Source organism: Neophocaena asiaeorientalis, unplaced genomic scaffold, assembly GCF_003031525.2.
Source record: "Neophocaena asiaeorientalis asiaeorientalis breed wild unplaced genomic scaffold, Neophocaena_asiaeorientalis_V1.1 scaffold106, whole genome shotgun sequence".
Taxonomy (NCBI): Eukaryota; Metazoa; Chordata; class Mammalia; order Artiodactyla; family Phocoenidae; genus Neophocaena; species Neophocaena asiaeorientalis.
In genome coordinates this window covers 1,328,677-1,343,598 of record NW_020172597.1, presented here as the reverse complement: position 1 = coordinate 1,343,598, position 14,922 = coordinate 1,328,677, and the positions used below count along the sequence as shown (strand labels likewise).

The 14,922-nt window shown below is 53.2% G+C and overlaps 1 protein-coding gene across 2 annotated transcripts in view; it reads left to right on the top strand.

Annotated features, from left to right (window-relative positions):
- The window catches only part of GRIK3 (glutamate ionotropic receptor kainate type subunit 3), a 230,522-nt gene that overhangs the window by 156,722 nt on the left and 58,878 nt on the right, over positions 1-14,922 (top strand). For both annotated transcript variants that reach the window (XM_024738787.1, XM_024738788.1), the window contains exons 4-5: positions 2,848-3,029; positions 5,383-5,436. In XM_024738787.1, coding sequence (XP_024594555.1) covers positions 2,848-3,029; positions 5,383-5,436 — 236 coding nt within the window. The remainder of the gene's footprint in view (positions 1-2,847; positions 3,030-5,382; positions 5,437-14,922) is intronic.

Genomic DNA, 14,922 nt, shown 5'->3' with positions numbered 1-14,922 from the left:
GAAGGAGAACTCATCTCAGGCAAACAAAGAGCCTAGTCCTCTGCTGGGGTGGGCCAAGACGAGCCTCTGGTCTCCTTTGGGAATACACTGATGGGAAGGAGGTCTGACATTTGCTGCTGGAGAAGGTGGGTCACTGTGTATTACACGGGGCAATGAACTTGGCTGACAAGAAAGCTCTGGTGGCCTCTGCTCTAGCATCCAGACTGTCCCTGTCCTCGTCCTGGGTCCCCAAAGCCCATGTGCCTACTGATGCTGTGCCTGGGTCTGAAAACTGAGCGAGTAGGAACAAAGCGTGCACTCAGGGCCTCGCAAGGTAACAGGTGTGAGCGGGCATCATTCACCCAAAGTAAGAACTTCTGGGATTAGTTGAGGAGGGAGGGTAAGGATGTGTGTGTGTGTGTGTGTGTGTGTTTGGGGGGAGCTTGTGACCCCCCCTTCCTCTGTAAGGTCACCTGATATCCTCTTCTGCCCCCATCAAGTCTGGTATTAGAAAGCACTGGGGCCCCTGTTTGGTCCAGACCACTCCAGGGCTCCAGAGCCCTCTCCCAGCCCACACACCTGGATCTGAGACCTTCTAGGGGGCTGGGGGTTCCTGATGCCCACAGCCATGGCGAAGCTTGTTTGGGAGCTCTTTGGGAGGCTTAGGTCCCAGAGAAATATCTCTGTCCTCCCCAGCAGAGTGGAGTGATGGATGCCAGTCGGTTCGCTTTCCAGATGTCCAGCCCTCAGGAGTGGGAATGAGAGGCTGGACAGACCCAGGTGTATGTACCAGAAATGGCTTTGGAAATCCAGACTTTTTGTTGGAAGGCTCAGGAAGTGGGTTGTCTGAGTGTGGGGACTCTGTCCGAATAGGGGGCACTGCGACAGCTGATTGCGAGCTTAAGTCCATCGCGAACTAGCTTAAGCAAAGAAAACAAAAAAGGCGAGGGTTGGGGGAGGATTTTGTTGGTTTCATTTACTGGAAAGTTCAGTAGTTTTAGCTTTAGAGGTGCAAACGAGTATCTTTAGAGCTAATTTTCTTTCTGTGTTTCCTGACTTCTGCCCTGTGGGAATCCTTTTCAGGTTCTAAGTGGTGACCCCAGACTTGCTTCCTCCCCATTTGGAGTTAAACGGAAAGAAGGTTGTCTCTTACCAGTTGCTCTGGCACAATTCCTGAGAGTCATCTGATAGAACCAGCTGGTGTCACACATCCATCGCTAAGCCCATACCTTTGCCTAGAGCAATGTGTGTGCTGATTGACCAGGCTGGGGCCAGATTCTGTGTCCCTGGAGTGGGGACTCTTGAGTCACATGGACTGAGCATGGGGGAGGAGTTGTTCCCCAAAGGAAAACCAGAGTGCTGTTAGCGGGGAAATGGAGCATGGCTGAGTGGACAATGCAGCCAGGATGCAGACACCGAGCCCTGAGTATGGGCGGGCAGCCCAGCAGGTGGGAGAGGATGGCCTGCTTGGGACCCTGGGCCTGTGCTTCCTCCGCTCTTCCTGCAGTGGGTAGGGCGAGAGAGAACAGCAAGCAAGCTTGCTTCCAGGCTAAGCAGAGAGGAGTCAGCAAGAATAGGGCTTCCCTGGTGGCGCAGTGGTTAAGAGTCCGCCTGCCGATGCAGGGGACACGGGTTCGTGCTCCAGTCCGGGAAGATCCCACATGCCGCGGAGCAGCTAGGCCCGTGAGCCATGGCCGCTGAGCCTGCGCGTCCGGAGCCTGTGCTCCGCAACGGGAGAGGCCACGACAGTGAGAGGCCCGCATACCGGAAAAAAAAAAAAAAAAAAAAGAATGGACCTTGTACTAAGGACGGAAATGAACTTAATTAGACCTAAGCGAGCCATTTGTCTCCAAGAAGTGACATTCAGTTTTTCCTGGAAGTCCCCAGATTAAGTGGTTTTGCAAAATGCCAAGGTGGAGGATTTTTCAGTGTGGGGGGAAAAAAAGACAGTAGTCAATCCAATTCTGGAAATTTGTGTTGAGCACAACCGAAGTGCCAGGCCCCGTGCTAGGGCATGTGGAGACCCAGTCCGTAATGTTGAGGAGTCTGTGACAGGACCAGGAGAGTGAGATGAGGCCAGAAGAGGCTAGTGCTGAAGGACGAGGCCACCGAGTTTCGGGGGAGAGGGGCAGGATGGGAGTGGGGTGGGGAGATCTTGTCTGGGCAGAGCAGTAGAGGTAGGCGTCATGGAGGAGGTGGCTGCACTGAGCCCGGAAGAATGGTTAAGGTGTACGGGGGTAGCCTGCCCTTGGGGGTGGAGGCCGGCCACAAATACCACCTGGCCTTCCTTACCTGGTCCAACCGTTGGTACAGCTGAGCCTGGAGCCGCCACTTGGGCAGCATCCTGGAAGCAGGTTGCTGGGACTGTTTAGGAAGATTATGTCCCATGCTTCACAGTGTTGCAGGGGGCAGGGGGAGGAGGAGTGGGGGGCCTCTGGTTCAGGCTCCATAAGTCTCTACACCGACTGAGTTAGAGAGGTGCAGGTGGGTAGACTCGGTGGGGATTCGCTAGCTGTCCGTGCCTGCTTTTGAATCTACAGGTGTGTACACACCTTTACCTACCTGTGTACACATGTGCTTATCAACCCAAGTGTATGTCCTGTCTGTGCATGTAAGCATGTGTTTGTACGTGCACACATGCCTGTGGGCGTGAGCCAGCATGCACAGCCGGGTGCACGTGTCTGTGCCACAGTCTGCTAGTGCCTGGGTCTGCACATGCGTGGCTGAGTCCATGACATGTGGACACTCCGTGGGCCACATGTCAGTGTCCATGTGTGTCTGTAGACCTGTGGCCACACGAGTCTGTGGATACCTGCAGCTAGGTATACGTGGGCTCACATGTGTCTTCTGTGCCCCGGGACCTCTCAGGGCTCATCCGACTGCAGGAGCTCATCATGGCCCCATCAAGGTACAGCATCCGCCTGAAGATCCGCCAGCTCCCCCTTGACTCTGATGACTCGCGCCCGCTGCTCAAGGAGATGAAGCGAGGCCGGGAATTTCGCATTATCTTCGACTGTAGCCACACCATGGCCGCCCAGATCCTCAAGCAGGTGCGTGAGCACCGGCCAGCGGGAGGGATGGTTGGGATCTGCCTGCCACTTCTCCCACCCTCCCCCCCATTTCCATGATGTCAACCAGTCCAAGTTCGACCTCTAGTCTGCCTCTTTCCGGCTGTATGACCTTGGGTGGTCACTTTGCCTCTGTGAGCCTCAGTTTCACCAGCAGCAAATTGGACACAGTGGTCTTGACACTCTGAGTTGGTGTGAGGATGGGGTGAGACGCTGGTTGAGCTGCCCCAGCCAGGCCTGGCGCACGGAGGGTGCTGAGTAAATGCTAGTTTCCACGCCACATCGGGGCAGGTGGGAGGCAGGGGCTGCGGAGAGGGACTAGAATGCTGCGGGAAGCACGGGGAGGCCTGGGGGTCTCGGGAACAGCCCCCGGAGTTCCTCTTCCAGCCACTGATTCCCTGCAGCCCGTGGCACTCGGTGTCACTCTCCCATCCCTGGGAGGTTTATCGGGGCTCTGTGCACCATCTGCTCAGCTCTGCAGCAACGGCGGCAGAGGAGAATGGCTCTCGGTGCTTGGCCGCGCCTCCGTTCCCGACACAGCCCAGGGTGGCGTGCTGGGAACCAGGGCGAGCTCTGCCAGCCCCCTAAGAAACAAACAGTGAAATCGCTCACAGCCCCCCTGCGAGGGTGCCGCAGCCGAAAACAAAACCACTCTGATTCGAACCAGTGCTTTGTGTAAAAGGCAATTATGTGGTCCCAGAAAGCGAACCTGGTGATTGGAGAAGGCATTCTGTGGGGCCTTGACACATGACCCCGGGAGATGCTGGTGGCAGGGAAGGGTCACAGGGATCCAGGGGGAGAGGTGCTGAGCTGGCCAGGAATATGTTCAAGGCCTTCCCTGCACACCCTGCAAGGGGTGCCCAAGCTGAACGGCAGCCTCTGTCTTCCCCCAGAGGAAGTCCCACCCCAGGACCCTTCACACAGGGGCTAAAAACTCATTTGAGAGCTTGAATCCTGCTTCTGCCCATGGGTGTTATATACCCAAGAGCAAGTGGCCCCGGAGTCGTCCCCTGCTCTGTAGATGGAGTGAAGGATCCCTCCCTCCCCTGGTTCTGGAGGATTCAGTGAGATGAGGCGAGGAGAGCGTTTATCCCAGTGCCCGGGGCACAGTCAGCATGGATGCGGCACATCTTTACACTCAGCGTGGAGGAAGTACATGCTCCCCAGAAATTCCTTAACCCTCAGTGTCCCGGCCAGCGGCGCCCAGTGCCTCCCTCCTCTTCCAGGCATGTGCAACTGAGTAATAAAGACAATCCCAACTTGGGTTCACTGAGGAGTTTCTCGGTGCCGGGTACACACACAGCTCCTCATTTATCGCCACTCTGGGAAGTGGGGGCGATTATCGTGCTCGGTTTCAGATGGGGAAACTGAGGCTCCGGGGGAAAGTATTGGGCCTGAGGTCATCCAGCCAGAAAGTCAGAATTCACTCCCCAGTTTGCTGACATGAAAACTCCTAGAATTGAAAATGAAGATTCTGTGCTCAGCCTGACACTGAACTACACCAAGGTGAGCATGTCTGCGTACTGAGGACTTCTTGAGCCTTTCACCTGCGAATGCGGGCTGTGAACCTCCAAGACCGGGAGGGAATGTGAAGCATTTTCAAAGTGTATTTGACCCAGGGACATTTCCTCCTGGAGCACTTTGTGGGCCCGCATTCTGAAGAGCTCTGTAGAAAATGCATTATGGTCATTAGTATTATAGATTATAGGCTTCTAATAAAATACATTAGATTTCATGACAGTGTAGAATAGTAATTCACAGCAGCCATGTGGCCCGCTGTGTGGCCAACCAGGACCCAAGGAGCAGGGATGGGTCAGCCCTTCCGGGAGAGGCTCAGACTGAGGACAGACCCTCCTCGGCGGGCCTGGCTGCGCTGGCGGGAGCCGAGCTCCCACAGACGTCTTTCTGGAGCCAGGACGGTGAGTTCAGCTGAGGAGAGTCAGGGCACTTGAGGAGGCGATGTTGGGCGGATTCCAGCAGCATTTCTCCAAGTGTGGCAGGCCCAGCGATGCTTACTAAAAAGGCAAACCTGGCCCTGCAGAATTTGGAATCTTTGGAGAGTGTGGCCTAAGATTCTGCATTTGAACGTGTCACCCATGATTTTGCTCCAGTGTGAAATCCACTGCCGTCTGCCAGCCAGTCATCTTCCCTGTCTCAGAGGATGCCCCACTCCAAGCGGCCAGCCTCTCCCAGCCCGCGGCCAGCCCGTGCTGCCCTGGGTCCTCACCGCTCTCTCCCCCTCCCTTCCCACCCCCCATCCCCCCTGCCAGGGTGGAGAGGGGGAGGGGCTTCTCAGGTGTTCCCCGCAGGGTGCTGACACTTTGCTCTCCCGTAGGCCATGGCCATGGGCATGATGACCGAGTACTACCACTTCATCTTCACCACCCTGGTAATGTACCTCCGAGTCCTGGCACGGGTCGGGGTGGGGCTCCCTCAGAACAAGGTCAGCCCCGGGGGAGACAGTTGCAGCAGCTAGAGGAGATTCATCCAGGCTGGACTTGCTTCCTGAGGCTGTAGGTGTGGCCCCAGGCAAGGGCACAAATTTGTCTTTGTGGCCTGCCCACTTTGAGAAGTGACATCTTCTTGTGACTAAAGACAGGGACTCTAGAACCTGCCAGTGTGAACACAAGCCCCTCTGCTTGCCGGCTGTGAGACCTCGCACAAATCATTTAACCTCCCTCAGTTTCTCCCTCTGCAAAATGGGCATGATCATGGCTCCCACCTCCTAGGACTGTTGTGAGAACTGAATGAGTTCGTGAACTAAAGCGCTGAGAGCAGTGCCTGCTCGTGTGAAGGGCTGTTGTTATGACGATGACCCTTGGCCCCAGCCCACACGCCCCCACACAGGTCCCAGGCCTCAGGCCTCACGCAACAACGGGAGTTGCCACTTTGGATTCCTGTGACATCCACGCTCAGGTCTGCCCACTCACTATCAGCTGGGGCCAGCCCACCTGCGGGCTCCAGATGGGTCCTGTCCAAACCTTGAGAACATTTAGGGCCATTTAAACCCATTAGGGTAATTAGTTGTGGTCTGAGATCAGCAGAATAAAGAGATCCCTGTGCCAAAGGGGCACCAACCCCCAGCCACCCTGCCTTGGAGCCAGATGCCCTGGATGTCACTGGGGCCCCGGGTGGACTCTTTTACCCAGCCCAGATATGGGGCAAGTGACAGCATCACTAAACATCCTGGGGCTGAAACAAGCTCCCGAAATCTGTGTCAGACTTGCCACTGCAGTCTTGCAAGCCTCTAGCTGTGTTCCTTCGTTCACCCAGCACCCAGCTAACATTCCTTACCCAGCACCTGTATTCAACTGAGTATCTCAAGGCGACTGGCACTGAGGCCTGCCCTCAAGGAGCTCCCATCCTCCCCAGTCTGCATCTCTATGTGTGACTCATTCGGCCGGCTTGTGCCATCACAAGCCATCACATCAGATGGCCACGGGGCACAGCAGAAGGAGACTCCGGGTGCCACAGAGCTGGTGGAAGGTGGAGAATTTCAGGCAGTCTTTACAGGAAAGAAGATGTTTGAACTGGACCTTGAAGGATCAATAGGAGTTCACCAAGGAGAGAGAGGAAGGGCATTCCACATAGAAGGAACAGCATAAGCAAAGGCCAGGAGGCAGGTTAGCTCTTCAAGGCTCACTCTGGTTGATTGCCAGAGCCAGCTGTGTTCATCTCTTCCTGGCTCCACTTTCAGTCAGTGACATCATGCAAGTAGCTTGAGATTGGCCAAGGTGGGAGTATTCACACCACAGAAGCTGGCAAGTGCTACAAATAAGAGGTTCCTCCTCGCCATCCCCTGAGAGCTGATTATTAAGCATTTCCCAGCATACAACTGCTTGTTACCCTCTCTCCACCCCCAACCCTGTGCCCATGGCAGAGCTCAGGGGCCACCCTGCCCACTCTTCTGATCCAGAGCCCAGACCTGGAGACCTGCCAGGAACCTTGGTGGGAGAAAGGGATGCTGGAAGCTGGTGACTGAGACCAGGTACCTTCTGCCCTGGTCCCTTCTGGATTTCTATCCACCCAAGCGAGCTTCTCCCCTGGGAAAGTCATTGGAGGCTGGAGGATGAGGTCATCAGATCCCCAATATTCCACCTCCGTATGGAGCTAGGAGCAGGGCAGAGGAGCAAGGCTGGGAAGGTGGGGTGGGGTACATTCCAGGCGCCCGAGGCTCTGTCTCCAGGCATGGCAGCCCTGGGCTCCTAGGGTGCTGAATCCAACCTCTGGGCCCTTAGAGGTCCCCACCAGCCCTGTGCCAGCTCAGTGCATTCTTCCCACACTTCCGTCCTGCTGGCTCACCTCCCTGAGTCCTCACCGCTCTGACCTGCTGTAACAAAGCCCTGGAGTCCATGTAGGAACAGACAAGGGAGGAGCAGGCAGACCCCCCGGGACGGCTGTGGTCCCCCTGCAGACCGTGCTCGTCCCCCCTCCACATTACTTTCCAGTTCAGTGACAGGAGAGCAGGCCTCGGAGACACAGATAAGGTTGAGAGTCCCTTTAGCACCAGGGACTGTGCACGTGGGCAGATTGCTTAGCTTCCCTGGGCCTCAGTTTCCTTGCCTCTAAAATGGGAATAATTTGTGATGCCTCTGGGCTTCAGATCCTTCATTTGGCCTCTTTTGGTTTCAAGGAACAGAGCTCACTCAAGTAACCTCAAGTCACTAGAGACTCAAGAATGAACCACCAGGCCACAAGAGCAGATGTGGAGAGTGGTTCTGGATCCAGAGCAACCCTGGACATCACGAGGATTATGGTTCCAACCCTCTGTCCTGACACTCAGCCAGGCTCTTCCGTTTCCCTCTCTCTGCCCATTGCTCCCTCCGCCTGCTCTCGGCCTCAGCTCCTTCCTCGCAGTCTCTGTTCCCTGGAAACTTCAGCTCATCACAGCTGCCCTGGGATCATCACATCCCAACTGACCATCCATTCTGCCTCTGCTGCTTCTCACCACCGCTTTCTCTGAGTGTTACCCACCTTCCCCAGGTCAAATTTCGGACTGACCAAGCACCAGCCATTGCTTCTCAACAGGGCACTATATAGGCATTTGAGGCTGGACATTTAATCTTTCCGGAATGTCCTGCCCACTATAGAATGTTTAGCATCCCTGTCCCTGCTCACCAATTTCCAGGCTTGGTGACAAATAAATAAATGCGATCCACACATTTTCAAATGTCCCCAGGATAGGGGCTGAGTCATCAGCCAGACTGTAGCAACCCCCCTTGGGAGGTGACCACTCCTTAGCTGGTCAGCCGAGGTCTGGCAGTGGGGGGCAGAGTACAATGGGCTCACAGAATCTAAGTCATGGCCACCAAGCAGGAGGGCTGGGGCATTGGGAGAGCCCTTCAGAAGTGGCAGGAGCAAAATCCACAGATCTCATTCACCCACCCTGAGTACTGACCCCTCGTGCACTGTGTCCACACAAGGCCTGTGGTTAAGTCCTCTTTGTGCTTTGCTTCCGGTCTTAGCTCCGGACAGTCAATTAAAAGCATCTCTGCCTGGCTCGTGCCCTCATTCCAAGGCCAGAGGGAGTGTCCCCTCAGGGAGCTCTCAGCCCTGAGGCCCGACCTGACCTTCTAGACAAGACTCTGGAGAAGGCACCACCCCAGTACGCCAGTGGCTCTCCACATTAATGCCAGTGCCAGCGTGAGGTCAGGGTTGGACTTCTCGGAAGGAGGGGCAGGGCAGTATCCTTGCACCCTGGGGCAGTATCCTAGCCCAAGAGAGTGTCTGCTTTCCCTACTTTTTTATGTTTTTTTTTTGGCCATACCACGCAGCATGTGGAATCTCAGTTGCCAGCCAGGGATCGAACCTGTAGCCCTTGCAGTGGAAGCACAGAGTCTTAACCACTGAACCACCAGGGAGGTCCCTGCTTTCCTTACTTTTACATTTCCTTAATTCAGTCATTCATATACTCACTTATCCAGCAGGCACATACATATGCTCTCAAGGTCCCAGGTACCAAGCTAGGCACTTGGGTGAGACGGGGTGTCTAGAGATGGATCCAACACAAAGCTCACCAGCTGGTAGCTTCCTTTGTGCACATGAGGATCAAGGACGGTGCCCAGTTTACCTCTATGTCTCCAGTGCCCAAATAGCACCTGGAATACAGTAGGTGCTCATTAATGCCTGAATGAATGAATATAATACAGAGTAGAAAGTAATCAGTGAAATTAACATCCTCAACATAGCAACAGTGACGTCCACCGACTCTGGCAACAGTCCGCCTGAGTTAGAATCGAGATTCTTCCACTTCCTTCGGCAAGTTACTTCGCGTCACTTTGCCTCATTCCCCATCCGTAAAATGGCCACAAGAACAGTACCATCTCATAGGACTCTTATGCTGAGCATTAAGCAGTATGTTGACATCAGTAAAGCACTAAGGAAAGTGTTATTTAGTACTATGTACAGAGTTAAATTGATTAATTAAATAATTCCTGCTTATATATTTTATGCGCTCAGTATACCCCATCTCATCCAAAATTCTGAACAACTCTCCAAGGGGAGGATGACTCTCCCAATTTTACAGAAAAGTAGAAACTGAGGCTCAGAGAGGTCACTCAGTAAAAAAAGGAGCAGAGCAAGGATTTTGACCAGCCGGGACCTGTCCAGCTCCAAAGCCCTCTGCTGAAGCTTGTGCCAAGAGCTGCACGCAGTGTTGCCTGGCTTCCTCTGTCTGGCTCCGGCTCGGATTCCACAGGCTGTGATGGTCCAGGCAACACGTGATTGGCACTCATGCGGGGAACAAAGCCTCCACAAATCTCAGCGGCACCCACACTTCACAGGTTCCAAAGCCCTTTCTCCACATCGCTGATTTTCCTCTTCACAGGACAGTCTGTGCTCCCCATTAATTGATGGGGAAACCTGGGACCAGAGAGGTTGAGTGAACTACCTAGAGTCTCCCAGCAGATCAGTGATAAAAGCCTTGGCTCCTGGCTTCTGTTCCAGCCCACTGCCCTTCCTCCCCATGCCTCTCTGAGGGTCAGGAAGAGCCGATCCTTCCAGAGAGGCACAGTCCCTGCAATACAAATAGTTCATGCAGTGGAATATGTGTGTGTGTTGGGGGGTTGGGCTGCAGCGGGTACCAGGGTATCTCCCAGCAGCTCCCCATATGCCAGGGCATCAGCTCTGTCGCCTGGGTCCCCATGTCCTGCTTCCGGCTCCGGCTCCAGTTTCCTCCTTCCAGCCCTGTTGGCTTGAGAGTCTACCTCACATTGTGCCCCTTTGTGCCCATCGGTCAATCGTGGCTGTATGTGGGACGGCAGTGACATTTGGCATTTATCTCCTTCCCTTTAGGAGACCCACGTCACCAATTCTTTGTGTCTAAAAAATTCTCCAAACTTGCTTCTCCCATGCAGAAGACATTTTAATTACCCCAGCTGCCATTATCTGTTCCAGCCAGCTTTGAGCCATTCCCAGATAACCCCGCGTTAATCAGCCCCAGCTGAGCCCCTGGTACATGTCATGTGTAGGTAAAAGCCTGGAGGTGAAAAGAGAATTATAATAAATTAATAGATAAGCAATCACAATTAATGCCGCTTCTCGGCAATAACAGTTATATCATGGGAAAGATATTTTCATCTGTCATTCCTTAAGGCGATGTTTTCCGAGCTTCAGCTTCTACCCAGTCAGACCCATGGGGTGCTAATGAATTAGTCTATTATGTTATGCTGAATGTTTCTAAAAGGTCCCTCGTTGATACTGAATTCAATGTGTCAACATTTGGCATGGAGAACAGCAACTTTTTGCCAAGCAGCAAGGTTGCGCACAGTTCACTGTGTACAGCACATGGGGTCTCAGCCCAGGGCAGTTTAGACAAAAAATTGGAGCCGGACAAAGAGGCCTCTTTTCCAGCTCCGCATTATCACTGCCCTCATGTCACAGGGATGGTGGTACTCAGTGCCACAAGCCCTACAACACTTTGCAGCTAAGTACAGGCTCAGGGTGACAGGGATGACGGTGACTCCGGCAGTGACACCCCATCGTGCCCCCTCCCAGGCTGCGATTGGCCACAGCCACTGTGTGAGTGTCAGCCAACTCAGTGCTGCATCTGGAAACCGGAAGGGCTGATGTCGCCAGCACCCGAGTCCCCACCAAAGCCACAGATGCTGCCCTTCTCACTGAGTCCGGCTGGTGTTTAGTCCTCAGGGAAGTGAGCTGAGTCACGGAGGCTCTAGGCAGGCTCATGTTGGGCATCTCTCAGGCCTTAGGTATTAGGTCAACACTGAATTGGAGAAGAGGCTGAGCCCCGTGCAGAGGTAGAGGGAGGAGGGCGCCCCCTGGAGGCAGAGCTCAGTTTCTCTTCTGTGGCCCCAGCAGTTCAGCTCTGGCCCCAAACTTGCATTCACCGCCCTACAAAGCAAAATCCCTCCATCTCCCCAGACCCACCTCCTTCAAAGGCAGTCTAGGGAAGCTCTCTTGTCTCTAAAGCAGTACCCTTGAGGGGCTCATCCTCCACCTCAGGCAATTTGCCAAACCACTTCTAACTTGTAGCCCCATAGAAATCCCCCCCTGAGAGGAGGATGTAAAACACTGGCCTCTCCATTCCAGGCTCTTCCCAGTGCTGTTTAGGTACCCTAGAGAGCTACCCAGCTGGCTGACCCTTCTTTCCACTTTGGGTGATGGGAGCCCAGGGGCTCCTAGGGGACACAGATGCAGACATGGACAGTTGTTATCAGTGGGGTGAAAGCTAAGAGGTCCCAAGATAAGAGCAGAAGCACCCTTGACCCACCCTATTGTGTGATAGTAGTAGAGTAGTAGTCGAGGGAGGCTTCCCAAAAGAGGTGACAAGCTGAATCTCAGAGTGAGCCCACCCAAGGAGGATTGAGAAGACAGGCATTCCAGCCCAGGGATAGAGCACACACAAAGACACTGGCTTAGAGAAGCTGCATGATGGGGACAGGGGCCAACGAGGAGTGGGGAAGGGAGACAAAAGCAGTTTGGTGTTCCTGGGGCAAATATGAGAGGGGGGGTGGGAAGAAAAGTGAGGCCAGAGGGGTGGAGAGCCTTGCAAAGTATACTAAGGAATTTGTGCTTTTTTCTGAAAAGGCAAGAAGGAGCCATTGAAATATGCCAAGCAGGGGAGTGACAGGGTTGGGTTTATTCTTCAGAAAGACCCCTCTGATTGCTGTGTGGTGGGTGACTGAGATATCCAGGGGTGGGAACCAAGGGCTGGTCATAGGACAGAGGGAGGGCTTGGGAGCTGGTGGCCTGGGTTTGACGCCATTGCTCCCCAGCTGTGTAACCTTGAGCAAAAGACCTAACCTCTCTGTGACTCAGTTCCTTCCTCTGAAATGGGTGATAATAACACCCTCCTTGTAAGGTGAAAATGTGAATTAAACGAGTTAATACACCTAAGGCACATAGAAACTGTTCTGAGGTCTGTGGGTGCTCAGTCAGTGTTAGCTCCTTGCGATTGTTTTTGTATTTTGCCAAGAGAGGTGAGTCAGGACGATGCAGCTCATGTCTGCTCCTCTCTTCCAATAACCCAGTCACGTCCCTGGGGGCTGAGTCCACAGCCGTCACAACTACTGCAAGAGAAGGCAGAATATGAATGTCAGCACTTCCGTGGTGTCTCCCATGCACCAGACACGTTCTAAGCACATCTGTTAACCCGTTTCTTCCTCGTGACAACCCTATATGGCAGGTACTATTATCATTCCCGTTTTTCAGATGAGGCAACTGAGGAAAGGAGAGTAGATGGCCTGGCCTCATGGTCTGTGCTCATAACCATCACGTGGGTCTGCCCAGTGAGCTGTTCTCAGGGAGGAGCTGTGGGAAGAGAGGCCTCCTTCCAATGTGTTTCCCCCCCTCCCTCTGATTCAACAGGTCTCCCCGTCTAAGCCCAGACCCCTCTCTGTGTGTTTCCCAGTTAGGAGTAATAGCTTAGATTAGCGGCTTCTCAAAACACAGATTGAGGCCCCACCCCACATTGTCTATGGCCCATACTTTCCAAAAAATGCTCCAAAAACAATTCTGGTGCATACCTTGTGCCTGGCAACCACTGGGGACATAAAGCACGGGGATTTTTAAATAGGACAGACACGGTGTACTAGTAGATGTGTACAACCAGCTGTCCAAAAAGAGGGAAAACCCAGATATGTAGTGCTTGCCAGTTTTCATGGTGTAGATACTCCCACCATGGCCAATATCAAACTACCAATGAATATCACTGAGCGCAGAGTCAAGAAGTGCTGACATTTAGCTCTTACAAGCCGTTTGAACCCAGCTCCAACACACCACTGAGATGGACCTGGGTACGGTTTCTGCGCTGCCTTCAGGAGCTCTGTGACCTTAGGCAAGTCACCTCACCGCTTTGGCCCTGTTTCCTCCTCTCTTAAAAGGGGATACTGTTAAATACCTACTTTATAGGGGATTGTGAAGATCAGATGATACACTCCATCGCGTGGGGCTGAGCACACTGCCCACCCTCCACTTCCCACTGAGACTGGGGCCACAGAGACACCCCCTGGTCAATTCCATGGAGACTCCTCCATCTACTCCCGCCCAGCCCCTCCCCCATCCCAAATCCTGGCTTTGAATCAGGGCCCTATTTGTTTGGGCAAGGCTGAGACTAGACTTTCTTGCTTGGGCTCAAATCTGCTCCCAGCCTCTCCCCTAATCCCTAAACCCTTAAAGAGGAAACCAACACAGTGTATTCCAGACAGAGGCCAGCTGGAGGTACAGGAGGAACAGCAGGAGATCAGCACGAATTAGGAACATCTCAGAGACCAGAGGAAGCCAGCACGGTGTGAAAGAGCTGCTCCGTGGGCTCCAGGTTTTATCCCTCATTATCTTTCCATGAGCCATCATTGATTTAACTGAAGCTGGGACTGTGATTGGGCCAGATGTTACTCCTGACATCTGCAGCCATGGAGAGACAAGTACACTGTCCCCGGCCACTCTGTCCCAGCATGGGAGGGAGTGACTGAGTTGAAGGACCCGGGAAAGAGGACGGGAAGTGGGGGGCAGAATGGAAGGGCAATGTGCAAAAGAATAGACAATGGATGAAGAGGAGCTCAGACCTGAAGACTCACTTTCCCCAATAGTGGGACGAGGCCCATCTAGATTGTCAACATAACACATTTCAAAAAGTAACCTAAATGTCCATCAACAGATGCATGGATAAAGAAGATGTGGCACATATATACAATGGAATATTACTCAGCCATAAAAAGAAACGAAATTGAGTTATTTGTAGTGAGGTGGATGGACCTAGAGTCTGTCATACAGAGTGAAGTAAGTCAGAAAGAGAAAAACAAATACCGTATGCTAACACATATATATGGAATCTAAGAAAGGAAAAAAAAAGGTCATGAAGTGCCTAGGGGTAAGATGGGAATAAAGACGCAGACCTACTTAAAACACGACTCTTATGCAAATATAGAATGAACACGTGTGAAAAGTATTCAAGTCATGAACAAAGGAACCAGTAGGATGACAACGCTGGCTCAAAGAGCATTTGAACGATTGAGTATTTATAGGTGTTTGGTATAGGGGGAACATAAAATAAGATGGCTAAGTTAGACAGAAAAATGGATTAATATTCTACAGGGCAATAAAACCACCACCTTGGGGACTATCTTTTCTATGGGCAAAAATCTACGTATTAGCTCAGAATCTGGGCCTTTAACCAGTAGCCGACAGTGAAGTCAAACCCGGGTGCATTCTCCCGGAAAACTGCACAATCCCGTGAGGGCCTGTAAGCGATGCTTCTACGTGACATTGAAAGGACGCGCTGCTCTCCGTCTGCCTCATCTCCAAGTTTGGGTAATTTTTCTTAAGACAACAGAGCTCTGCTCCGCTCCTCACACCAGCCCCCACCTCGTGCCAGCTCTTCTCAGCCTAGCACCTGGCCCCTCCCTCCTCAGCCAACCCC